We start from the raw sequence: 26,336 nt of genomic DNA, 5'->3' as shown, positions 1-26,336 counted from the left end.
GAAAAATAAAATAACTAACAAATTAACTTTAAAACACAACACATTTTCCTCAATATTTCATTCCGTCCCCCATCTCAGGCAGGAGGCAGCACAGTGGACCACCCCAGCCCCTCATACCTCGGCGATGATGGGATACACCTGCTCCATGCACAGGGAGATGATGCTGGGGAGGAAGGGCTTGAACACCTGGCCAGGCTCCTGGACCACCACCTGCAGGATCTTTAGGAACTTCTCAACTACCCGGCAGCCAGTACTGCCTTCGTGGAGGATGCTCTCGGCCAATTGTTCTCTGCAGACAGAGAAAGCACACAGTAGCCAAGAAAATGTTTCTCTGGGGAGCAGTATGAAAACCAACACTTGTGGCAAGTGAAGGAAAGGAGCAAAAAGTCCCACACTTTGTAGCCAGGTCGCACCACTTCTCATGTGGAGTCTGAAAACCTTGGACACAGCGGGTCTGTGGTTACCTGGTAAACATATTGAGGAAAGTCTGTATGATCTGCTCAGTGAAAGGCACGCCCATCTGTACTCTAAGGCCTCGAAACAGAGTGAGGAAGAAACTCAGCATCTCATCAGTCACATCTAAATAAAGGGACAAAGCAAATGATCAGAGGCACGTACACAGGCATAAACGGAAGCCCTTGGCTTGATGCACTTCCTTCTGCAATCTGCACTATCCTTTCTCTTTAAGGCTTCCTGCTGGAAGAAATTTCCCCAACACCATCACAGCCAATACGGAAAGTGGGAAATGATTATGGATGTGCTGAGAAAACAGCTCTGGTACAGAGAACTCTGCCTGATGGCTCACGATAGGAAAAGAAGGTCATCTCGAAGCCGCCCTCACTGCCCAGCACCCAGCGCCATGCAGAATTCTCACTGCAGGTGGGTTTATTCTGTACTCGCTGATGCAACTACTGAACTGGGTCAGCCCCTGAGGGCTTCAGCCACTTCTCTATGACTGGTAATCTGCAGTTGGGTCCAGGGTCAAGTGGCTGAAAGTGGACAGTGAGGGTGTACTCAGATTGCATGGCCCTGGGCTATTAAATAGATTAACTGCAGAAAATACTGGTTACATTTAGTGTGGCTCCACTTCCAGATCTAAACAATCATCTCGTACAGTACGTTCTGGCTTGAACTGCACACACTCGGGGGCAATCGGTGAACATCTGCTGCCTGAGAAGCCCTGGATATTTCTCTCATAAGACTGACAAGACCACTGTAAGTTGTCATGAGAACCAGGCGAGTACATCCAGAGACCCAGAGAGAGCGTCTCTGAGTGACAGTGACAGTGTGCGGGGGTGAAGCATCTCAGCAAAATCCACCTTGCCAGGTAAGTAAATAAGTGGAACTATCAGAAAAGTTCTCTGTCCCACTGCAATGCCCCTCTTACTCCAATCCATTCATGTTCCCAAGTGACTCAGCGACACACGACATCACCACCCTCCGCCTTCACCATCTAGGCCCACTCCACCGACTGACTTGGCCTGCCCTGCAGAGCTAAGCAGTTACTCTGGTCCTTGTCAGCACCACCCAGCAGTGAGGCCTGCGGCCAGCTCCTACCTGACTGATGGATAAAAGCTGGAAAGAGGGCCAGGGAGACCTGAACGGATTCCTGCAGGGACTGGTAGCAGATCTGTCGGGACTTGGTGGATTCCCCAGAGATATTCTCCACGATATCTTCTAAGACACTAAGTGTCTGGTGGATAATCACTTTGGCTGCAAACCAAGATTAAGTTGCCTGTTATGACTTGTCTGAGGATAAAGCAGGGTAAGAGAGAACACAGGGAAGGGGAAGAAACCTGCAAAGTTATTCAGAGGACAATCACACAGAAGTCTCTCTTGACTGAGTTATCAATCTCTCTTTGTATCTCTCTTTCTACATCCTTTTCTTTCTTTTTTTGTTCCCTTTTTACTGTCAGAACTCCAGTTGCCTGCCAGCCAGCCTGCTCAGTTTTTTGCCTCTATTCTGCCTCTATCCACCTGAAACATGTCCACAGAGAAGATGAAAGGTCCCTCAGGTTAGGTGCCTTGGACTTAATCAAGACTGTAAGATGGTGAATAGACCAGTGAGAATGTTAAGTGTCACAAGGTAATCACCACAGGCAAGAATGGACACATGCAGATCAAACACCCTCCTTGAACTGCAGACATGGCTCCAGCCCGGTAATCCACACAAGCACCGGCCATGCACATCTACTGCTGCTGTGTTAAGGAATAAACTGCCTGATCAATCCTTGGTCTATTGGGCCTGAGGGCCTGAAAAACTACATATAATTATTGTTATTATGTTGCATTATATTATATTGTAATATATAGTATTATATGTTACTGACAATAAATACTTCTAACAATCCCCTGATGTAAGAGCTCACTGATGACTCCATACAGCACACAGGGGAAACAAAGGCAGTGGCTAGCAAACAGGCAGGATCTCAGAGGACAGAGCAAGGGCCTGGGTCAGAGGGGCCTGGATGTGAATTGCATGTGGTCAACACAGCTACACATGGGGGCAGGATCCTCATCGGTACACCAGGGTTGGCCAATAGCCCCCACCTTTGCAGGGTTGCTGTGAGGATTAGAGACAAGGTTCAGAATGATTCTCGCAAAGCACCTGACATATCAGGAGATCAAGCACAGGGAAGTTGTCACCATTCCCCAGCACCTGTGGGGTTTCTCTTCCCACCGGCTGCCTCAAGAAGCCCCACAGGGCTCAGCCTGAGCTTGACAGACTCGACCCTGGCGGAGCTCCAGAGGAGGAACTGGAGCTGGGCTGAGAGCCAGCCTCCACCTGCTAGGGCTCTCCGGGTGGCGCTGACCCCCAGAGCCCACCAGCCTCTGTGAGGGCTGCAGCAGCTTCCAGTGAAGGGGACAGCAGAAAGAATCCAGGCTTTAGAGGTGCTTGGGACCAGGTTTGACTCCTGACTCTGCTTATTCTCAATCTCGGTTTCCTCATCTGAAAACGTGGAGAGATGACACAACCTCACTCATAGGACGGGGCATGAAAGAAGACAATGGCTCACAACAGGCCTGGTCCACTCAAGGCTAGTTACAGGGATGCTAGACACTGAGCTCCTGAAGAAGCCATTCACTCACAACACTACCAGCACACGGACGCTCACTAAGCCAGAAAACTGCACCTGGCAGACGCTTCCCCAAGAACACACAAGGCACAGGAAAGGCAAACAGAGTCAAGAGACCAAAATCTGACCTCTGATGTGAGCGTATTTAAACAAGAACCAAGATTTATTCACAAAAATGTGCAAGTGGAAAACTAAAAGCACAATTAAATATGTAATAATAGGAAAATGGATTAAATATGCAAAAATAGGAAATATGTAAATTGGTACTTCCACAGGATAGGATGTTATAAAACCATTAAAAACACTGCTTTCAAGAAGAAAGGCTAATTAATAATAATTTTTTAAAAGGTGGGGGGGGGCTTCCTTGGTGGTGCAGTGGATAAGAATCCACCCGCCAATGCAGGGGACAGGGGTTCGATCCCTGGTCCGGGAAGATCCCACATGCCACGGAGCAACTAAGCCCGTGCTCCACAACTGCTGAGCCTGCGCGCTACAGCCCGCGAGCCACAACCACTGAGCCCGCAAGCCACAACTACTGAAGCCCGCGCACCTAGAGTCCGTGTTCCACAACAAGAGAAGCCACTGCAATGAGACCTGCGCACCACAATGAAGAGTAGCCTCCGCTCGCCACAACTAAAGAAAGCCTGCGCTCAGCAACCAAGACCCAACACAGCCAAAAATAAATAAATAAACTAACTAATTAATTAATTTAAAAAAAAAGAAGAAGAAGAAGAAAGGGGCAATGTGGTGAAGAGCAACGGATCTGGAGCCAGTCAGACCTAAATCACACTCCTGACACCACCACTTTCCCTGTGATCCAGACCAATGTACACCTGCCAGGCCTGGGGTGGGGGATAGGGGGTACGGGATACCTTTATTGTGGAGAGATTGGCAGACACTCCCTGAAGCTGGTGATCACACTGAGCATCGCCAATAATGGGATAAACAGAAGCAATGCAGTGGAAGTACACGTCACTACCTGGGTGGTATTCCTGCCAAAAACTACTGGAAACAACCAGACAGAATAAGATTATGGGACTTTCTACAAGAAAACAGGTCCGGACGCTTTAAAAATGTCAATGTCATGACAAACAAAAACTAGGAATATTTTTCTTTATTAAGAAACTAAAGAGATGTGACAATCAAATGTAACTCATGATCCTTGAAGGTATCCTTTTTTAAAAAGCAAAAAAGGACAGTTTGATAACAGCTAGGGAAAATTTAAATGTGGTCTATATTATTAAACAACATTATTATAACAACGTTCCACAGCTTGGCTGGCTGTGTTAATGGTGTTCTGGTTATATAAGAGAATATCTTGTTCTCAAAGATAAAGGTTAAGTACTCAGGGATAAAGTGTTGATGTCACCAACTTCCTTTAAATGGCTCAGTTAAAAAGAAAAAGTGTGTGTGAGGTTGGGTAGAACACAAATGTGGCAAAATATTAACAACTGGTGAATCCTGGTGAAAGATACCAGTTTCTCATTTACTTAATCTTTCTTTTTTAAAAATTTTTTTACTGAAATATCGTTGATTTACAATGTTGTTTTAGTTGGAATGGGGGTTTAACTCTGTTTTACTACCATGTATTTTCTTGGCTGCTTTGGGTCTTCGTTGCTGTACATGGGCTTTTTCTCTAGTTGCGGCAAGCGGGAGCTACTCTTTGTTACAATGCGTGAGCTCCTCATTGTGGTGGCTTCTCTTGTTGAGGAGCACGGGCTCTAGGCACGTGGGCTTCAGTAGTTGCAGCACGCAAGCTCAGTAGTTGTGGCTCGCGGGGTCTAGAGCACAGGCTCAGTAGTTGTGGCGCACGGGCTTAGTTGCTCTGCAGCATGTGGGATCTTCCCGGACCAGGGCTCGAACCCCTGTCCCCTGTGTTGGCAGGAGGATTCTTAACCACTGCGCCACCAAGGAAGTCCCTCGTTTACTTAATCTTTTAACTGTTCTGTAGGTTTGGAAAGTTTTCAAAGTATAAAGTTAGGATAGGAAAAACTTTCCAGCCTTCATTTCACCACTTGTAGAATGAGGATAATAAGACATAGCTCAAAGGGCTATAGGGAAAGCTAGATGAAATAACATATATAAAGTTCCCAGCCCAGTGCCTGGGACAGAGTACACACTCAACAAATGTTAACTATGTTTTTCATTACGTTTACTGTGGAAATCATCATGCTCTTCAGCAAATATTTCCTCACATGGTGGCAATCGCACTTCCCACTTCCTCTGAAGTTAAGCCCTGGCCCTATAACCATTCACTGTCCAATGAAATGGGAGTGGAAATGACAAGCATCACTTCTAGGCAAGAGCTTTAAGAACCACTGCACAATTCGCCATGTTCCTTTCCCAACGTAAGCAAAGACTACAACCGAGCCATCATCAGCCTGGGTCCCCGAGTGACTTGAACAAGAACAACCTCCCCAAACCCCTGACGCAAGCTGGACATATAGTAAGAGCAAGAAAATAGATGTTTTCCCTGCATTTAAGCCCCTAAGCTTTGGGGGTTGTTTGGTACCACATAGCATAACCTAGCTTATGCTACCTGATATAAGTACATGCAAGATAAAGTGAGAAAAGACCATTAAGCTTTATAAAACATGATTCCACAATAGCTGTATGGAACCCCTAGGCAGGTTACTTGATCTTCACATACCTTAGTTTCCTCATGGATAAAATCAGGATAATTAACAGTACCTAACTCATAAAGCTGATACTAGAATTAGATGAATTACTCAATGTAAAACACTTAGAACGAGGATCAGACAAATACCAAACTTTGAAGGTTGATGTTGGCACAGCCAGAGATTTGATGAGGATGTAAGATCGCCAAGGCAAGAGCCTGGCACACAGGATGCCCTCACTAAGCCAGCCATTCTTATGCAGCTATATAACTATAAAATATTCTTACAAGTAGAAAAGGGAAGACAATGAGGAATTAAACCTTAGCTAGACCAGGAGTCAGGACAGGTCTGCAGGGGGAGCTATCATGCCCCACCACGTATTATTGTCAGTTACTACAAATAGGAAGGTGTTGCCTACTTATCCGGCAGGAAGAAGAAAATTATTCTCCCACCTGAAGACAGTCCAGCCAATCACAGACTGTAGCAGCCTAACCAGTGAGAAGTCTTTATACTTTGGACTCCCAGGTTCCTCCAATGGACTCTGGTTATTACAGCCCCTAGCAACTCCCCCTTTTACCCTATAAAAGCAAGTGCCCCTTCCTAGTTCTTTGGATTTGCCTGTGGTCTGCCGTAGTCCTCATATCCTGAGAACTGCAATTCCTCTGGCTATTCCTGAATAAACTCACTTTTGCTGGTAAAATAATTGGCTATTACGGTATATTATTATTAAGGTTGACAACAATAAGACGGTTAAAAAGGTTACTTTCTAAAATACTAAAAATGGTGAGATTTAAGAGTTTCTTTTCCCATCTGTATACTATTCTAGTATTTTTGTACAATTAGTATATGTTAATATTTCTAATTATAAAAGTAATGCTTTTTTAAAGAATGTTGAGTACATATGACTAACATTTCACAAAGCATTTTTGTTGACATCAGCAATGTTCTATTATTTTCTTACTGTGAAAATAGACTGTATTTTCAAAATATTTCTTTAATATTTGTTATTTCAGGAAGATTTTTCAGAGAAAGCTGATGCCTTCTTCTTGAACTACTGAGTTCTCCTTGATTCTTTTTTTCCCTCCTCCTTTAATATAAACAATCAAACTTGAAGATACCAAGCTCTTTCAAAGCCTCTTAAATATATTTGGAGAAAGGTTAGAAATGGTTTCAAAAGATAGTTTCATGTTTCCCAGTGTGTAGAAGTGAACTGCTTTGATTGCTTATACAAGTATCTGAAATGGATCAAGAATCACTGTAGGATGTTTACCCACGGAAGGCATCATCAAATAATGCCTTTAAATGGATGTTTTCCTTATTTTGGACATTTTAAATAAGAGACGGGGGCAACCTGCATTCAGGACATAGGTTCACCGGACGTGTTCACTGAATCCCACAGGTGAGCAGGATTCTACCCCCGAGTCCGACTCTGCTGCTTAGCAGCTGCGTGACTGTGGACAGATGAATTCACCCATGAGCCCCAGATGCAAATCCCACCTGCCACAAAGGAAGAATGATGCCTGCCCTACCTACCTCCCCAGGCGGTCCCTGCCTAGGGGCCACTTACTGTCATCCAGGGGCATCTTCCTCTGCGGGGCGACAGCATTGGGCTTCAGGTTGTGATAATCCCGGGAGAGTGCAGAGATGAGGCTGGCATGGTTGATGGAGCGCACAGGCCACTGCTGCTCGTTCTCTGGGAGGTTTGGCCATGGAAGCAGCAGGATATTAGAGAGGGCTCGGCACACCAACACCTGAGCCTGGAAGAGACCCCAAGGCGTCCATCAGAAGTTTACGAGCAACGTGGGCAGCAGAGGGGCTGTGCCTGACACAACCTTCAGTACCTACCGCACACAGTGAGCTCAGGCCTCAGGCTCCTTTCTTAAAACCTGGGCCTGGGACTTTGGTCCAACTCAGATAATCCACGGAGAAAAGAGAAACTGAGGCAAAAACACCAAATCTGGGTCTAGCACATCTCAGGGCCAGCCTCAACAATCACTCTTAGTGCTGACACTTCCCCTCTAAGTCAGTACTTGAAGCATTACAGAGGGAGAAATCACAGACACTGAATCCAACCTGTCCCTCAGCTGCCGGCTTCTGACACCCTCCAAGAACCTACTCAGAACAGTGCTCGTAAGAGTCTCTTACAGTCAATGTGCCCTTGGCGTCAAGTCAGAAGCAATACATTCACATCCCAGGTGCTTTTAACTAACTGCTTTGACTCCCCTATGACCCCACCCCCGTTTTGTTGTTTTTAAACTTCTAGCCTGAGCCTCCCAGAGGATTTTAGGAGAATATACTTGTCTGGAGTGTCTCAACCCTAAGAAAACAAACATTTAACAACAAAAGCAGACTGTTTTAAACCAGAAAGAATGCAAAGAGGACTCTCCCAACACCAGCCAAACTGCCGGCTCTCAAAGCAGCACCATCTCCATGCCTCTTGGGAGGAACATTGTACGTGTGAATCAGCACACTGACTGTGTTAGGAAGGTCATGCCAGAGAGCGCTGAGGCTGCATCGGTGCCATGCATATAAGAAATCCATCGATGTTGGCACAGCCTGTAAGCTCTAAGTGCAAAAAGAAAGGCTAGACTCTTCTTCCTCAGCTTCCCTGAGCCTGAGCCACACGGCTCTGGGGACCCCAGGGTAGCCCTGAGGCCTCACCTTATCAACCAGCCGCTGGGCAGAGGCATCGGTGATTCTGTTGAATACTTTCTGTACTGCGGGGATGCTGATCAGAAAGACGGGTCGCACAGTGGTGGCCAGTGAGACCAGTAAATGGCATGCAGATAGCAGCAATTTGTCTTGGACCTGGAGAGGGAAGAGGACATGATATGTCAGCTCACGACATCTCCTGTGAGACTGGTTATTAGAAGAACTTAGTGAGGCAGCCACGAGCTAAATATGGTTCTTGGATGCGAAAGTATACCACCTAGGCTCTGGCTCAAAGAACTTTTCCTATAATGACGCCCAGCAACAAGGCATCCTCTTCCTTGCCACATCCATAGCTCCTGCCCTCAAGCCAGGACCACCCCCCCACGCCGCCCCCCCAGTTCCTCCCATTCTCAGTCACCGGCATCTTTGAGCTCAGTCACTTCTCAGCTCAAGAATCTACAGTGGCTCCCGTCAGCTCTTAAATCACATGGCAAACTCCTTGGCATATCATTCAAACAGCTGGGGACTGTTCATCTCCCTCTTCTTGCTCCAATCAAGCCAAGATCTCTCCACGCGCCTCCCCCGCCCCCCCCCCCCCCCGCTTTCTGCACTCCATCAATCGCACCAGGCTCGCCTACTTCCTTCACCTCAACATGCCAATCAAAACCTTGGTTCACGTACCATTCTATCCCTTTCAAATTAGCAAAAGAGAAGACTCTTTGAAAACAGGACCTAATGCTAGTAAGACTGTGGTGAAAACAACACACCAAAGAGTCAGTGGCACGTAGAATAATTTAGGGAAAAAAATTACATAACTTCCTAGAACCATAAAATATCCCTAACTTTTAACCCTATAATCCCACTTATTCTAAGAAAACTACCTAAAAGGACAAAGCTACATTCATGAGTCCACACATTTCAGAGTTATTCATTACAGAGTGACTTTTTATCAAGCGGAGGCAACGTAAAATACCAGCAATGGGTAGGTAAGTTTTGAAACAACCCCTCACAGGGTATCATAACTCATTTACAAACACAACAAAAATTTACAGAAAACAATACATTGTTCTGTTAATAGTGGTACAGGATGCCATGTATGATTAAAACTACCCCACCCCCCCAAAAAAAAGAAAGAAAAGAAAAAAAGTATATGCTTTAGATATATAAATTGGTGGTGTTCTTGGAGGATGACTTAGAATCTATCAAATTTTACATGGATATCACCTTCGACCCAGCAATTACACTTCTAGGAATCTACCCTACAAGGATGTACACACAAGGATCTAATTTCCATCAACAGAAAAATCATTATACACCCCCACTACAGAACAGCATTGGTCAATTTGAAAAACTGAACTTGCTTGACACGTCTCTGAGGCATACTGTTAAGCAAAAGAAGATATCTGAAGATATCTCTCCAACTATCTACAAACTTTTACGTATGCAGTATGTGAAAACAGGAAAAAGTCTGAAAGATATACAACCAACTGTTGACAGTGCTTCCTTTGGAAAGGAAAATGCTTTGAAGATAGGGATTAAAGAGTACCATAATTTTTTAGTCTGTATATTTGAACAGTATTTTACTTTTTGACAATGAGCATGTATTCATGTGGGACTTAGAGAACCAAAAAAATAGTTATATTTGAATTTACATGGACTACAACTAAAAAGGAACATGAAATGACACATAGTTCTATCACAGCGGTAAGAATTGGGTCTAATGCTTTGTGGTATTTTAATGTTATAATAAACGGGTATATGAACAGAAGGACAGACGTGGAGTTAGAGAAAAGGTGCAGCCTTTGCTGTTTCAAGACCTTGGTGCTGATCAGGGGTGTCACTGCATCCATGGTGGTGGAAATGAGCGTAACAAACTGCTGCGTATTCTGCCGATGAGCCTCGCTGCAGTACTGTGCTAGCCAGTGGGAGTAAGCCTGCAGAGCAGCCAGGGACTGAGCATGCCTGCGAAAGGAGAGAAGACGCGATTTTAAAGGTTATGGTCAAAATACGTTATCACTAAACTTTTTTCCACAGGAGAGAAGAATTTCATCCATCACATTTACTATTCTAGGACATGTGTGGAAGTGTGGAAGCCATTTACTTGCTCACGTAGTACCTAAAAGTTAAAACCCGTCGTCTAAATATTGCCACCATTGCCTGGAACACAGAAGGCAGTTAGTAAATGTCTACCAGATCTCATTCAATCTTTCTGTGACACGTGAGCTCAGCCGAGAGAATGGTAAATAATAAAAACAGAATCAAAGAACTTAAGTGATAATGTGTTGACTTGGGAACTAGTAAAAATTTTATATCCATAGCTACAAATCAGGATGTAGAAAACTACCAGGAATTATAGCTTTATAAATAACCATTGATATGAGTCTCTCAAGTTTAAGCTTCCATCATACCATACATGGTATTTGGCTAGAGGCTTGAAGTAGCAAAGACTATGTTTGGTTTCTGCCAATTTTGTACTGCACATACACACAACAAAATATACATCATAAAAGCTCACAATTCATCAGATAATAATCAATCTTTTTACAAGTGAGGCAGTTGTCTCAGAGCTTACAAAACACCAGATCTTCTAATAAACCTAAATGGGTTATTGCTCCCTTTTCTGAAAAAATTAGTAAGTAATCTTGGGGTGATACTTTAAGACTCTAAATAAATATACCATTCCCCAACAAACACCCATTGAGGAACCCTGCCTAAATCATTCTTACACTGGTGGCTGCAAACTAGTGGTTTTTCTTTCTTTTTCTGTTCATTAGCTGTATTCTTCTGTAAAAAACAGCTTTCCCTCCCTGATCTTTTTCTTTCTTTTAAATCATATGGATGCTTTATATTCAATATGTTGTAACTCATTATCATCCTCATTCTTTCTTGATGATCACAATGTCAAGTCTGACCAGGAAAAACCCTTTCATGCTAGCCCCCATGTCCTTTTCATATGTTCCTAACCTTCCTCACTGACTCAACAAGATTCTCCAGGGTCAACCTGCCCCAGACTTGGAGCATTTCTCCAAGGAACTCTGGTTCCTTTTGATGGGAGAATGTATTTTAGAAACCAAGAGCCTGAGTACTAGAGGTAGCATTGCTACTGGAGTGTCACTGCTTCTAGGACCTTTCAGTGGATGTAGCTAGGTTACAGGCAGACACTATTTAAAAATCAAACTCAGTATCAACAATCCCAGGGCAAACTGACCTCAAGTGTCTCTAGATATGATGCAAGAAGGACATGTCATCTCCTATGCAGTATTCTTGCTAAAATGTTTAACCTCAATCGAATACAGAGAAAAACAACTACACAAATCCAGATTAAGATTTTCTTAAAAAAAAAAAAACAAAAAAAAACCAAAAATCAGTAGGATCTGGATCTCCAGAAAGTCAGTCTCTCTCTCCACCCCACCCCTCCCAAACATGCACAATTTGGGGAACTGGTCTAGGCTACAGGAGACACACATAATGTGTGATTCATTAGTTAGAACTCAGATCCAAAAAATGTATGTCTATAGATATATATGTAAAAAGGACATTCTTGGGACAATTAGGGAAATTTGCATACGGAATATATATACATATACACTTAAAAATAGGAGACATACTTACATACTTACTGACATTACTGTACCTATGAAAGTTTTTGAGTGTTGATAATGGTATTATGGTTACATAGGAGAATGTTCCTAGGAGATACATGCTGAAGGATATACATGTGAAGTGATGTGTTGTCTGCAATTTATTTTCAAACAGTTCACACACAAAAACTGTACGTGTGTGCACTTGTGTACACAGAGAGAAGCACAAGAAAAAAAAAACAGCAGGGCTTCCCTGATGGCGCAGTGGTTAAGAATCCGCCTGCCAATGCAGGGGACACGGGTTCGAACCCTGGTCCGGGAAGATCCCACATGCCGCAGAACAACTAAGCCTGTGCGCCACAGCTACTGAGCCTGTGCTCTAGAGCCCGCGAGCCACAACTACTGAGCCCACGTGCCATAGCTACTGAGCCAATGCACCTAGAGATCGTGCTCCACAACAAGAGAAGCCACCACAATGAGAAGCCCGGCAGTGCAACGAAGAGTAGCTTGCCACAACTAGAGAAAGCCTGCATGCAGCAATGAAGACCCAATGCAGCCAAAAATAAATAAATAAATAAATAAAATTTATATTAAAAAAAAAACAGCAAATGTGGCAAAATATTTATCATTGATGAATCTAGCTTGAGAGTATAGTATATGGGTGTTCATTCTATTTCCCCTTTTCTATAGATTTGAACTTTTTCAAAATAAGTTAGGTAAGAAAAGGTACTAAGTACCTTAAAGTAAGAAAATATTGGGAATTTGATATTCATAGTGACAAAGCAGTTATTTTGTATTTTATCTTTAGAATCCATTGATCAAAAAGTAAGTACCAAAAGTAAGGAGGAAGACATCAAAGTGTGTCTTGGGGTGGGAGGGGGCGGGTTCCTAAGAATTTCAATCTATCTATCAAACTTACAGAGCTCCTTAAAGGCTGAAGGGAGGACCTCTAAACTTCCTGAAATTGTGTTCAAGGCGTGTTTATGAGCAAATTAGCATTTTTCTTGGGAGAAGCTTTCTCTAAATTCTCAAAAAGGAAAGCAATATTTAAAAAAAAAAATTTTTTTTAAACAACCACAGTAAATAAGACTCTTTCTATTATTTATTTAATTTGAAGCTCAAGAATGCTCTAGAACAGGGGTCAGAGACTTTTTCTGCAAAAACCAGAGTATAAATATTTCAGGTTTTATAGGCCATCCACTCTTGTTCAGAACTATTCAACTCCGCCACTGTAGTGCAAAAGCAGCTCATAGATAATACGTAAATGAATGGGCATGGCTGTGTTCCAATATAACTATTTACATAAGCTGGCAGTGGGCTGGATTTGGCACAGGCCATAGCTTGCCAACTCCTGCTCTAGTCTAGAGCAAGCCTTCTGGGCAGTGTAATCTCTGGGATATGGCCCCATCTCCAGTCCCCATTCCTCTATCCCTCCCATATGTCACTTTCCTAATGGCTTTTCACCGTCTGTAAAGTTTCTCAAAGTGTGGTCCCTGGATGCCCCGCTTTCAAAATCACTTGAGGTTCTTGTTTAGTATGTAAATACCCGAGGCTTATGCCATCCTGCTACAATCAGAATCTCTGAGGGAATATGTTTCCCAAGCAATTCTCCTGTACCCTGCAGTTTCAGTCACTGGTCTACAGGGTAAGAGTCATGGCATTCAAGGTGAAACACTTAGCCCTAACATGTCTATCCAGCCCCGCCTCCCGCCACACCAACTGCTCACCACGTCCCTAACTGTGTGACTCTGGAACACTTCTGTGGCTTGGCTTGTGCTGTTCTTTCCTCCTGAAATGCCTACTCCATATACCTTCTGCTGCCAGCTCTCATCTGCCTGATGAATTCCATTCACTCCAACCACCCCGGCCCCGAGATACCATCAAACAATCTTTCTCTTTCTAGGTTTGGAGGTGGGAGTTTTTCATCTTTTCATGGCAGCCACTACAGTCCCTTTTTATCTGTAAAGTCATTTGGGGCCAGACAACAAAGCCTTTCTGAGAATACACGAACATCTAACTATACTTACACATCAATGAGATCAGGCTTCAATACTGATGGCACGGCAGTCTCAATGTTGTACAATTTTATCTGAGATCCATACAAAGTGACTTTGACCAGCCTGTTGGCAAAGAAGAATATAAGAAAAAGCATTCAGTTTATGGACTAAAACAGACAAAATGGACTAGGTACCAAGGTCTCGAGGACAGACTTTTTTTCAATCAAAAAGAATCCAGACCAGGTCTTCTATTTTATCCCAAAGACATAATCTGAGATGTGCATAAAGATTTATATACTAAGATACCAACTAAAGCATTACTTACATTGAAAACAATATAACACAACACATAGAAGATAATGTAATGTAACAATATATACAATAAAAATGATTAGGATGGAAATTTTTATGCTATGTGTATTTTACCACAATAACAAAAATTAGAAAAAAAGTGAATGTTTCAGGCGGATAGGTATATGATAAAGAAAATACAGCAAAATGTTCACTGTAGAATCTATGGGTATTTCCTACACAATTTTTTAACTTTCTGAAGAGTTGAAATGGGGTGGGGGGGAGGGAGGCCACAAAAGTTTCTAAAATAGATCAAGGTATTTTTAACTTCAAGCACAATTCTTTGAGAAGCAAGTTACTGAGCCCACTGGTTGCCCAAGGGCTCACTATGTATCGTACAAACGAACACTGAATACAATAACTAACAGCCAGCTCTAGTGGGAAATGGGAAATGCATCTTTCACTAGAGACAGACATTCCTTTCTGAGTAAACATAAACAAACAAACCAAAAAAACTAGAGACCTGGCTAGGTTCTCTCTGTGCTTACTCTGTAAGGAAACCTGGGAGCAGGTCTGAGGGGGATGCCAGGGAAGACGGTGCATGTTTCTCTCCCCCAATCCAACAGTGAGGAGGGTCTCAAACTTCACTGAGCATAAGAATCAACTGGGGAACTAATTACAAATGCAGTTCGCTGGTGCTACCCCACAGACTGACTTTGTAGCATTGAGGGGGGTCTGGAAATATGCATCTTTGAAAAGCAGCCAGGGGACTCTGATGCATGTAGACCATACTCTGAAAAATGCTCCTCTCTGATGGTGGGGAGAAAGCAGGACTTTGTTACAAAACCACAAGCTTGAGCCACAAGTTATTCAGGGTTGGGGAGCAGTCAGAAAGACGAATTTCCAGTCAGTCAAGGAAATAAGGGTGAAAGAGCCAAGGGTTCTCCATCTGAAGTCCTAGGAAGCAGGGTGTGGTGGTGGCAATAACTAGGCATCAAATCATTCACCATCAATAAGTAAGACGCCAATGCGCAGCCAGTATTTAATTCTTTAAGCTGCCCCACACTTTTCACATTCATACAGTAAGTGTACAGTTCAGTGGTATTAAATATATTCACAATGTGCTACCACCCCCACCATCCATCTCCACTACGCTTTCATCTTGTAAAACTGCACCTCAGTACCCGTGAAATAAGAACTCTCCATACCCCTCCCACCCCGGCAACCAGCCTTCTATTTTCTGTCGCTATGATTTTGACTACTCTAAGTACCTCATATAAATGAAATCATACCGCATGTGACTTTACATTCTGTTTCTTCATTCAACGGCATTCTTTAACGTTGTTCTACACTAAAAATGAACATCTTTTAATACTTCTATGTTTAGCAATCTTAATATTAGGTTTTTTTAATGTAACCTGTAAGTGAAAACACTGCTAATCACAGTGGCTATTAAGATCACATAGCCATAACAAGGAGGCTTCTCTCACACTTTATTCTAAATGAAGACAAAACAGCAAAGTATCTTTATGTACTAGCCTGAAAACCTAAGCAGTGCAGAAAGATGTATATATTAAGGACCTACAAAATAGCAATCCAGGATCTCTGAACAGTCATTTCACTATGAAGTTGAAATGACTGATGGATATAATATATTGCTTAAGTTTAAATTAAATACAGATTTCAGACAGAAGGACATGTTCTATTCCTACTAACCATCAGCGGAAACAGGCCTAGTGCAGGAAAAAGAACTTGAAGTAGAAGCTCTGTGGTTTGGAAAGAGCACAGTATTTGGACTCAGGAAACTGGTTAAAGTACCTGTGCTCCCACTCATGAACTGTGTGACCTGAGGTAAGGCACTCACCCTCTCTGGGCCAGAATTTACTCAGATAAAATGACAATACCTGTCCCTCAAAGTATAGAATGAAAGAAAATGTACAAAATTACTTTTGAAAATGTCCTACTACTGTATGCTGCTTTTATTATTATTAATCTGGTTTTTCAAGATTTATTTAAAATTCTTAGTTATCGCTGCTTTTAAGCTAAGAGTAACAGTTAAAGAAAAATCTGGCATGCAAGTAATTAGGCTTGAGCCCCAGCTACCCCTCATGTGTTACCAACGATACAGCTACTGGGTAAATGAAAGCACCAAGTGTCTCCCAACTTTTGGCTGGACCCACACCCACCCAGTTTTGATCGAATCAACTCACTGGTTACCTTGAAATGATCTGAAAACCTCCTGTCACTTTTATTTTAAGAATATGACTTTTTAAATGTATGAGTTCATGAAAAGGGAGGGGGCAGACTAGGTAGTAGGAAATGGTCTTCAACAAATGCAGCCGTAAACCCTGTGGGGGACCCTCGAGGAAGAAGTAGTAAAAGGAGCTTGGTGGTGGGAAGGCTGGGATCCACCCCTCAGGTCAGGCTTGGAGGCTGCCCAGCTTCAAATCCTCAGGACCCTAAGAGGACTGGAAAAATCAGTCCCATTCTAAAAGGACCAGAAAAGGTCCCACCTCTGGCCTCTGGCTGCCTACTCAGTGCCTACTGCCTACGTGTTTGTCCTTTTATTAATATGGCTTTCTTCATGTCTCTTTATGACCTCACCTGGTTTCTTCTGAGGTTACTCCTGTCTTTAAATATAAGATCGTCTATGAAATAACAGCTTATATTTACTGTTTGCTACATACTAGGCCCTGTGCTCAGTGCCTTACCTCATGTAATTCTCACAATAAACCTTCAGGATACTACGTCCACTCCGTTTTACAGATGAGGGACCTGAAGTTCAGAGAGGGTCAGTGACTGCTCCACACTCCCCTGTATGTGGCAGAGCCTCAATTCACCTGGTGCCAGAGCAGAGCTGCCTGGCAACAGCTGTTCCTCACACCAGCAGGTAAGCTGAGCTCCATGCTGTAACTGCCCACCCACCTCTCCACCACAGTGAGGGCGTCGCTGAAGCGCACGACGAACACGTCCCCGATGAAGTACTCGGCTAGGCGGCCCACAGCCTGCAGGAGGGAGCTCAGGTCTCGCAGGGAACAGTGCAGCCGCCGGCAGTCGTTCTCTGCTGTGATGTTCAACCTGTGTCCTGGAACATAACACTTCAGATGGTTTTTCAACAGGAAGAACATGCTTTAATTACCGCTACAGATATCTGCTCATCCAGGCAAGCTACATTCAGCAAAACCAATTTTTGAAACATAGCAACCCACAGGCTGCTTCCCAGTACCAAGCAGGGAAACTGGGCAGGCTCCACCTACAGCCAGACCCACATGCACCCCAAGGCCAGAGGGAGAAACAGAGACAACAGATAGCCCGGGCCGTGCTCACATGGACCGATCTGATCCATGACTGGATTCCTCTGGACCCTGTGAGGAATGACACCGCCAATTTCACAGACAAGAAGACACACCCGGGGGGCCCAGTAACTGCCTAACATGGGTCGTATTTCCAGGGCAGAGCTAGACTCCTAAGCTAAGTCTATGCGACTCTGCGGGCTTTCTGCAAACGGGCCTGGTGCAGAATGGGGTCTCCATGGGCTGACAGGGTTCAAAGAACAGGGTGCACTCAGCATTCCACCCCAGGTTCGCAGGTAGCACCGTACGGACCAAAGGCATAGGACTTGGGATTCAGAAGACACAGGTTCCCTGCCACGTGCAAGCTCTGTGCCTCCGAGAGCCCTCTAAGCCTCAGTTTCTTCATCTTTAAAATGGAAACAAGCACTACTATCTAATTCACTATAGTAAGGGCTGAATTAGAATGTGTAAAAACCCTATAAACTATAAAACATTATTCAGTGTTTGTAATTAATAATGAATAACAAAGAGCTAGTGATTTTCTAAGGCCTGAAACTTTGCTTCAATATTTCTTCAAGTTGAGCAAGGAGGAAACAAAGATGAAGGACAACAGCATCCTCAATGCAGCCACATCCTTGCCCTTTGGACCCCTCTCCCCACACAGGTCTACAAAATATATTAATTATTGCCAAGCCAGAGAAAGCGCTCTCCGTCTGACCAAGTCCTCCTCCTGCATCCAGGAGGAGGGAGGGAGGGGCAGTAACAGTAAGATCACTGCCACAGGGCACCTGCAATCCATCCACTCCCTAAATACTTTTCAAACCTTCTCCTGCCACTGCCACTTCAGGATTTTACTCTGCTGGAGGCAGGAACCTCCCCCCTCCATGGCGCTCCATAGCATCTTCCTAGAACCCAGATCTAAGCACAAAGCTCCCAGCAGGCAAGGAGCCAAACCCTTCTGGGGCTCCCTCTGGCCAAAAGGGAAAATCCCAGCCTCCCCAGCTTCAGCTGAGGTCTCTGTGACTTCTCCTCCTCCTCCGATCCCACTCTATCACCTGGACCCACTGATGACCCCCTGGTGCCTCGTCTCTGCACCTCTGCACAAGCTGGGGTCTCTGCCTGGAGTCCCCACGTCACTCTCTGGTCACGCACACCTCACGGCCCTCATATAGCCTGCAGGCTCACCTAAGTGTCGCCTCTCCTGGAAAGCCTTCCCTCCCCACTCCCCCAACAGAGGGAACTCACTTCCCCTCCTACATCCCCCCAGGGCACTCCGTGCACGTAAGGAGATAAACTACTGATTTATAAGTCTGTCTCCTCACTGACTGTGAACTCCTTCATGGTGAGGGGCTCTGCCCAGCAGCCAGCATGGCACCTGGTACAGAATGAGTGACCACAGATGTACGACTGAATTTGACACACAGAACAGAGAGCTAACTAGAGCAGGAGAGAGAGTCCTGGGGGCCTGAATTTTCTCATACTGCCCTTGGGGGCATTCACTTTACTATGTAAACGTGAATATGGATAAGCGACACTGGTGGAGAAGAAAAAGGAAGGTGACACCTAAGAGACTGGGGGTGAAGCAGCAAGTTCGATGCCTCAGCTCCTACACTGACTTCCAAGTGCTGAGGCTGGAAGAGAGCCTGTGACAGCCCCGAAGGAAGGACAGGAGCCTGGAAAAGGGGACACTGTGACCAGGGTGTTGTTACAGTGGGTCACACCCCAAGGAGCAGAAGAACAAAAGGAAGGGGCAACTCAAGGAGAGAGCTAGCGACAAAGCCGGCCCTGACCTGCCCGATCACCTGTCCGCTTGCAACACTCCCCGCGGAGAGCAGAGCCTCAGTGCAGAAACACGGAGTGGGCTTCTCAGCCTCAGGCAGCCCTGCCAAGGCCGCTGGGTGGGCGTCTAAGGAGGGTGGGCCAGCTCCCCTAGTCAGAGCAGGAGGGTGAGCGTCCCACACCTCCAGCCAGAGGAGCCCACAGAACACACAGAACCAAGAAGTGGTTCTGGTCGTGCTTGGTCACATGAGAGGGAAAAATGCCTCTCTCCTCTCCTCTCCCAGTTAACAAAAGTGCCACAGTTACACACCTTCTGAATGTCAAGGATGTTCAGGGTTACTGCTATGTAACTGAAGCCCAGAGTAAACAAAAACCTGTTGTTCCACCTGTATGCAGACCAACCAAGGCTTAGGGCTCTGTGGGAAATAAACCCTTAAGAAAAACACACCCTGGAACTGGATGTGGTGGTGGTACCGGCTTCAAAAGAGATGAGGCCAGCTCTTCTTTCAGAGAGCAGCGTGGACAGGTTTCGAATCCGCATCAGCGGCCCCTCACGCTCCCTGCACGTACCCATCCTCACCTTCCACCCCATCTCCCACCGAGCTCTGCCCTGACGAGTCGGTTTCAACTTATTCACTGTACTAAATACCAAGAACTAGGTACCCTTAGGTACAACCTAAGAACTAGGTTCTTAAATATTTTAAGCATGAAGGAAAACACTGTGTTTCTCTTTTAAAAACCAAACCAAAACACCACCCTAAATCATGTTTCCCTGGTAGATGGTCATGAGACAGCTTAAAAGCCATGGTGACCAGGCCTGCCCCTCTTCCCCTTTGGCCCCTGCATCCACGCATACATCTGAAGCATGGCCTTCCCCCAGCCTTGCCCCTCCAGCCTCTTCCTGGACACCTCAACTGAATACTAGAGAGCCCAATGCCTCCTGAGGGAGTCTTCCATCTTTGGACAGCTTGGTCAAAAACACAGGGGTCTCCCTATAATTGCTCCTTATTACCCCTGGTCCCGCCCTTTGAGGGGAGGAAAACAAGCCTAAGCCTGCTGACACATGACAGTCTTGGGGAGATACGGAGAGAGGGGTCACACTCTTGCCAGTCTCCTCTTGGCTGAAATACACCCCAGGGCCCCTTCCATTCTCTGTGTCACCCTCCCTCGAGAATCCTTGCCATCCTGATCACTCCCCTCTAAACCTACCCTAATTTGTCTGATAAAAAGCAGTACCTAAAATGAAAAACAGCTCGCAAATGCTATGTGTGTCTTAAACTATTAGTTTGAACCATATGAGATTGCTGATATTTGACCGTTTCTGTCTGACCTAACAAAACTGCAATTCCATATAATTCATATGTGCCATTCAAGGTTCACATTAATCAAAATGGCAGTTGTCTCTTCCCTGCTCCGTCTGCAAGGCAGACAAACATACAGGCAGTAAGTACCCTAAATCAGTCTCCAGCCCCTGCCCCCCAGCCTGGAAACCACATACTACCACCACCACCAAAAAATCATGCAGGGTACCACACCTCAACCTGAGGGGGCAGGCTAGAGTTCCCACTGTGAAAAGCTGTTCAGATCAACCCACATTTTCTTCTTTTTGGCTAAGGCTTCGCTCCCTCCCTCCTCAGGTCAACAGCACAGAACATCCGCAAGGTGGAGCCTGCAGGGGAGAACACTGCTAGGTACAGGTTTCAGAGACAGAAAATATCATGGCCACACTGAAGTCCTATCTTACAGAAAGCAAGTCACCCTGCAGCTGTCTAGATGTACCTAAGCCACATCCAAAGAACAGCTCACTGGCAAATCACTGCCCTGGAAAGAAACATCTTAATGTTAAATATAATTCGGTCTTTCTTTCTTTTCTTTTTTTTTTTTTTTCGGGGGGGTGGGGGAGGCTGGGAGATAAAGGTATAAAAATTAGCATTTAAGGTATTCCACTCTGAGAGAACAAACAAGTCATAAACAAACCTAAGCAGAAGAATTTAAGTCCAAAAATCTATATATTGTAGCTGGAGCAATCTCTTAGGCAGGGAAGTTTGCACAGCTAAACAGAAAAATTAACAGGGCTGCTTAGAGCAGAAATATTGCCCCAATGAGGGAAGATCTCAGTGAGGGGTGGCAGAAGTCAATCACCTACAAAATGGATACCTGAGGGCCACATAAGGACACAAATGCAGCACTAGGGGCACAACGGGGCTTTGAGGATTTCTCAGACCACAAAAGGGACAAACAGCGAGGGCAAAGGATGACTCCCAGGGGTAAGGGAGGAGGCACAGTGACTGATGTACCTACCACAGGGACAGCATTTTTGCCTTGGACTTTACTGAGGAAGTGGAAGCAGGAGGATCAGCAGAAGCAGAGTAAAGAGTAAGACTCCCATCTCACAGGCTCTGGAATTCAGGCCAGGAGAAGGTCAATGCAAATGAAAGGAAAGGGCCATAACCCATCAGGGGAAAGAGAACGTAGTTTCTGGTAAGAGGCAGTAAGCCTGACTAATATAGCATGGAGGTTATATGAGGGGTAAATGACCATGGGAACCAAGGAACAAAACGTACTCAGAGTTTCCATTTTTTAATAGCCTTTGCATTGGAAACTTGGCTTTTGCTTTGTCATGGATAAGAGAGCTCATTTTAAAACAGGAAATAAGGATTTCTCTGGCCTGAGAGTTTCTGCCACTGGGGTATATGCACCAGGGATCAGTGCTAGGGATGAGGTTTAGAAATGACCTGGAAGAGCCAAGGGCACTGTGAAATTGCCAGTAAATGGGCGGCAATGAGAGCAGGCACAGGATATTCCATTTAGGGAAACATCATTCCGATTATCCTTCTCAGATAAGAAGCTCTAAGTTATCAATTATGTCACAGAAAAAGGACTTAAGAATCACTGCAGATTTTCACCTGAAGACCGACTCAATGTAATGTAAACAAAAGTCAGCTACTGACACTGACTCAAGGTCAATTTTGGGGGAAAGGAATACAAGCTCGACTTTTTTTTTTTTAAGATCAAGAATGTCTTTAGGGTCCTGAGTATATTCTAGTTTGAATAGTGGCCCTGAGGGAGAGATCACCATAGTACGATTTTTCCCAAGAATGGTTTCTGGAAACATCTGTAGCATTTGTACACAGTCAAATGTCCATAAATGCTGACAGCATTTTACAGGCACATTTGCTTTGAAAAGTGGTCTTTTTAAAGTTCTGCATAAGCTGTTCTTACCCTATCTACACAATCAGGGCCTAAAGCTGGGGCACGCCAAGTCCCATCAACCTCCTGGGGCCCAGTGGATTATTTAGAAGCTAATATAGTCATGGAAACAAGCCGTCACAGGCCACCAAGAAGGGCAGCCTCAGAAGGAGCCTCTTGGGGAGGCTCCGCCACAAATAACAAGCTCATCCAGGCAGTGGGCTACACCCTGGACAGCTCTGTGCCAGGCTGAAACGAGAGTTACACAAGAGAGCGGAGCCCGGCCAGGGAAACCGGGAGGAAGAGCAGTGTGAAATGACGTGTGTGTGTGTGTGTGTGTGTGTGTGTGTGTGTGTGTGTGTGTGTGTGTGTGTGTGTGTGTGTGTGTGTGTGTGTGTGTGTGTGTGTGTGTGTGTGTGTGTGTGTGTGTGTGTGTGTTTTTTCAGCTGGCAGAATGAATGTCAGATTTTGGTTAATTCAACTTTCTATCATTCCCTATTATACCATCTTGGTACTAGCACCAACAAGCCACGTGACCTTGGGTAAACTAACATCTCTGAACATTAATTTCCTCTTCTGTAAAACAGGAGAACTATTATTAGTACTTACACCTCACAGGCCAGTTGAGAGAATTAAATAACATAAGCAAATAACGTGGTGCCTGGCATGCAATGTGTGTTCTACAAATAGAAGGTATTATTTTATCATTATTATTAACAAAATAACCAAAAAATGCTAACCCTAAACCCCAAGCTGGTGAAACCTGCCAACAGCAGGCCAAAATCTTTCCAACTGACTACAGTCAGGGCTATTGACACAGGAGAGCTAACCATCCCCTAGGGTGAGCTCTACCAGTCCACCTGCTGCAGAGTTGCTCCCATGTCCTCCTGATTCTAAAAGCCAGAGAAGAACGAACCCGTCGCAGGAAAGTCCAAGACCATTTTTTTCTAGTGTACTAGCTGGCTTAAAGGACACAGAGAAATATTCTAATCACTAGGGTTTTTCAAAAGTCCTACCTCTTTGCTCCAAACCAGCTTCCTTTCTCTCACTGAGATGCCTCTTTGGAATATGCGGTCACAGCCTCATCTCTTACCTCCCCCAAAGCTCCTTTTTAATCATGACTTTTTGTGTGTGTGTTTTTTTTAATTTTCCCTGTTTAGAAATGGAGAGAGAGGGAGCAGTAGGGAGGGGGCAGTGGAGAAAGCATGTTCTGACAACACAGAAGGCAGTAATTAAATATCAGTCCAACTTTTTCTGAACATTAAATTAGAAAATAAAAGCCAGTTTACCTGATGCTGAAGTAACTATAAACTGCTGTAACCCCAGATAAACTTCTAAATTGTCCTGAAGAACTGGAAACTGAAAACAAAGAAACAAAGATTTAAAAACTAAAAAACCAAAAAACCACAGCATAAATGCAAATTGTAACAGCATTTCAACAATGAAAGAAGTACCTATGGTGGGGAGGAACAGGATAAAAACCTTTTCTCTGGGAAGCTTTATATGCAGCCAAGAAGAGGTGGCACCCTTCAGCACCTCCCACCCCCGGCAATTTCTACAATTGAAACCACCAGTTAATATTTGGAATAAGAAAGAAAATAACACACCAGTTTTATACTTTTTCTATTTTTTATTTTTTTTATTTTTTGCGGTATGCGGGCCCTCACTGTTGTGGCCTCTCCCATTGCGGAGCACAGGCTCCGGACACGCAGGCCCAGCGGCCATGGCCCACGGGCCCAGCCGCTCCACGGCATGTGGGATCTTCCTGGACCGGGGCACGAACCCGCGTCCCCTGCATCAGGAGGCGGACTCTCAACCACTGTGCCACCAGGGAGGCCCCAGTTTGATACTTTTTCTAAACAAAGCACTGGATGCTGGGTATGATTATTATGACTATTATGCTCTTAAAAGAGGACATCAAGCCCCCAAATGATCTACACCTTCTAGAGCTCTGAGACAGGGCCCACCTCCGTTCAAGTCCAAGGAAAACCCTGCCTTTGAAAGAAATAGCAGATATGCCTTATTAAAGTGCATGGCAGAGTGAAAAGACAGCCAAATTATTTGGAGTCAGTTTGCCTTACTCATTTAGCAGACAGGACCTTCATAACCAGAGCTCTACCTTTTCTTTCTAAAGCTGCTAACTCACCATTAAGATAAAATTAAAACGTTAATACGACAGGTCCCAAAGAAAGGCAGATGGCAAAATAAAATGGCACTCTCCATAAGAGAATACAAGATATATAGCTGGGCTGTGCAATGCAAAGCTGACCCTAATAAATTATCTTGCCTCTAGAGGAGAGATGGACTTAATGAAATCTCCTCAAATAACAAACACCACTTAGTAAATAAAATCAGTCCTTATGACTAAGGATTCTAGCACATAAACACAGGCAGAGAGTACCCAGCAAATAATTTGTCAAGAGTGAGCTTTACAAAGGCTAACTTTTCAACGATGTAATTTTTATAAATATATCTTCCACTTGGCTTAGCCACTTCTGAGCTACTGATGAAAGCATTAGTAAAATTCATATTACACCCAAGAGTTTAGGAAAGAAAAACAGAGCTTCCAAATGTTGATTTTAAAATATCTGGGGGAAATGTTAACATTTTTAAATTTGAGGGTCAGTTATGGTAATTATTATTGTTTAAAATATATACACTTTATAACACTGGTGAGCAAAAAAGCCTTACTACTCGTGCTATATGCAGGGAAATAATTAGGCTCTTCGTTCCCCTCCAAGTGGTGAGTTACCAGTGTTGAGAAGGCGTGTGTGGGAAGGAGCTCCATCACTTTGGCCACTACCTCCAAGCTCTGGCGTAAGTACCGCTGCCACTCTGTCTGCTGCTGCGGGGCAAACACAGAAGGATCAGCTCTCCCAGACAGGCAGAGTCTCGTCATCTTCCCTGCCAACCTGTCCTCAACCTCAAGTCCACTCTCAGACATAAATATGTGAAGAAATAGCGAATGATGGAACCAGGTTATTTGGTATTTTAAAAAAGCTAAGCTAAAAAAATTTTTTTAATCCAATGAATTAATTTCTCAAGAAGCTATTTCCTCAAAAAGCAAATGATCCACATAGAATGACCTACTTTTCTCCCTATTGTCATAGGGATAAGATATTTTTAAAAAGCCACCTGTGAAATGCTCAAGTCCCCTTTACGTCATCCCAGCTATAGGAATTGGTTCATTACCTTCTGAGACAGCCCGTTACTAAGCACATATAAGTATAACCAACCACACCAGTGCCAGGCAAAGTATGGTCCTCAGACAGGCAGCATCAGCATCTCCTGGTGGTTTGTCAGAAATGCAAACTCTGTGCCCCCACCCCAGACCTCCTGAATCAAAGTCTATTTAACAAGCCGTCCCAGTAATTCTTATCCAGGCTAAAATATGAGATGCACTGGCCTATATCAAACAGGTAACGGGAAGTGAAGCTAAAATTCACCAAGCCTCTACTATCCACCAGGCACGTGGTCAGTACATCCACACGTGCTACCCTCACATGTTAACTGTCAACACAGGTCAGTTCAGATATATCCTTCCACTTTTGGGAGATGAGGAAATTAAAGCTTAGAGAAATTCAGCGACCAGACCTCTACCCCTTTCCCACCCAGGGTTGCAGAGATTCAAATCCAGGCCATCTGATTCCAAGTACAAGGCTATTTTGAACCCAAATATGGCTTCCCTCGAGGTCTTGACCACACCACAGTGGCTGTTATTTTGAGAGTCATACCAGCGACCTGAAATTTTTTAAATGCATGGTGCTTAAGAAAAAGGAACACTGGAGTTGTGTCCTTAAAGACATTTTCCTTACAAACGTTGGGCACACCAGCATTATTAAATTCAAGATTGATTTTA

The 26,336-nt window shown here is 44.4% G+C and overlaps 1 protein-coding gene across 10 annotated transcripts in view; it reads right to left on the bottom strand.

The window, feature by feature from the left end:
• Positions 1-26,336, bottom strand: part of XPO6 (exportin 6) — a 106,332-nt gene that overhangs the window by 6,458 nt on the left and 73,538 nt on the right. For 5 of the 10 annotated variants that reach the window (XM_089895977.1, XM_022588440.3, XM_089895976.1 and 2 more), the window contains 10 exons: positions 25,230-25,322; positions 23,767-23,836; positions 17,142-17,301; positions 13,956-14,048; positions 10,165-10,309; positions 8,357-8,503; positions 7,263-7,452; positions 1,558-1,713; positions 465-579; positions 118-289 (listed from right to left, as the gene is read on the bottom strand). In XM_089895977.1, coding sequence (XP_089752103.1) covers positions 118-289; positions 465-579; positions 1,558-1,713; positions 7,263-7,452; positions 8,357-8,503; positions 10,165-10,309; positions 13,956-14,048; positions 17,142-17,301; positions 23,767-23,836; positions 25,230-25,322 — 1,341 coding nt within the window. Of the gene's footprint in view, positions 1-117; positions 290-464; positions 580-1,557; positions 1,714-7,262; positions 7,453-8,356; positions 8,504-10,164; positions 10,310-13,955; positions 14,049-17,141; positions 17,302-23,766; positions 23,837-25,168; positions 25,323-26,336 lie in introns of all 10 variants that reach the window. The other 5 variants (XM_089895978.1, XM_089895980.1, XM_089895983.1 and 2 more) reach the window with 4 other exon arrangements.

The sequence above is a fragment of the Delphinapterus leucas genome, chromosome 15 (assembly GCF_059928025.1).
Source record: "Delphinapterus leucas isolate spDelLeu-1000000601 "Yukka" chromosome 15, BTC_Dleu_Yukka2, whole genome shotgun sequence".
NCBI lineage: Eukaryota > Metazoa > Chordata > Mammalia > Artiodactyla > Monodontidae > Delphinapterus > Delphinapterus leucas.
Note: the sequence above shows the minus strand (reverse complement) of the source record. Positions and strands in the feature narration are given on the sequence as shown.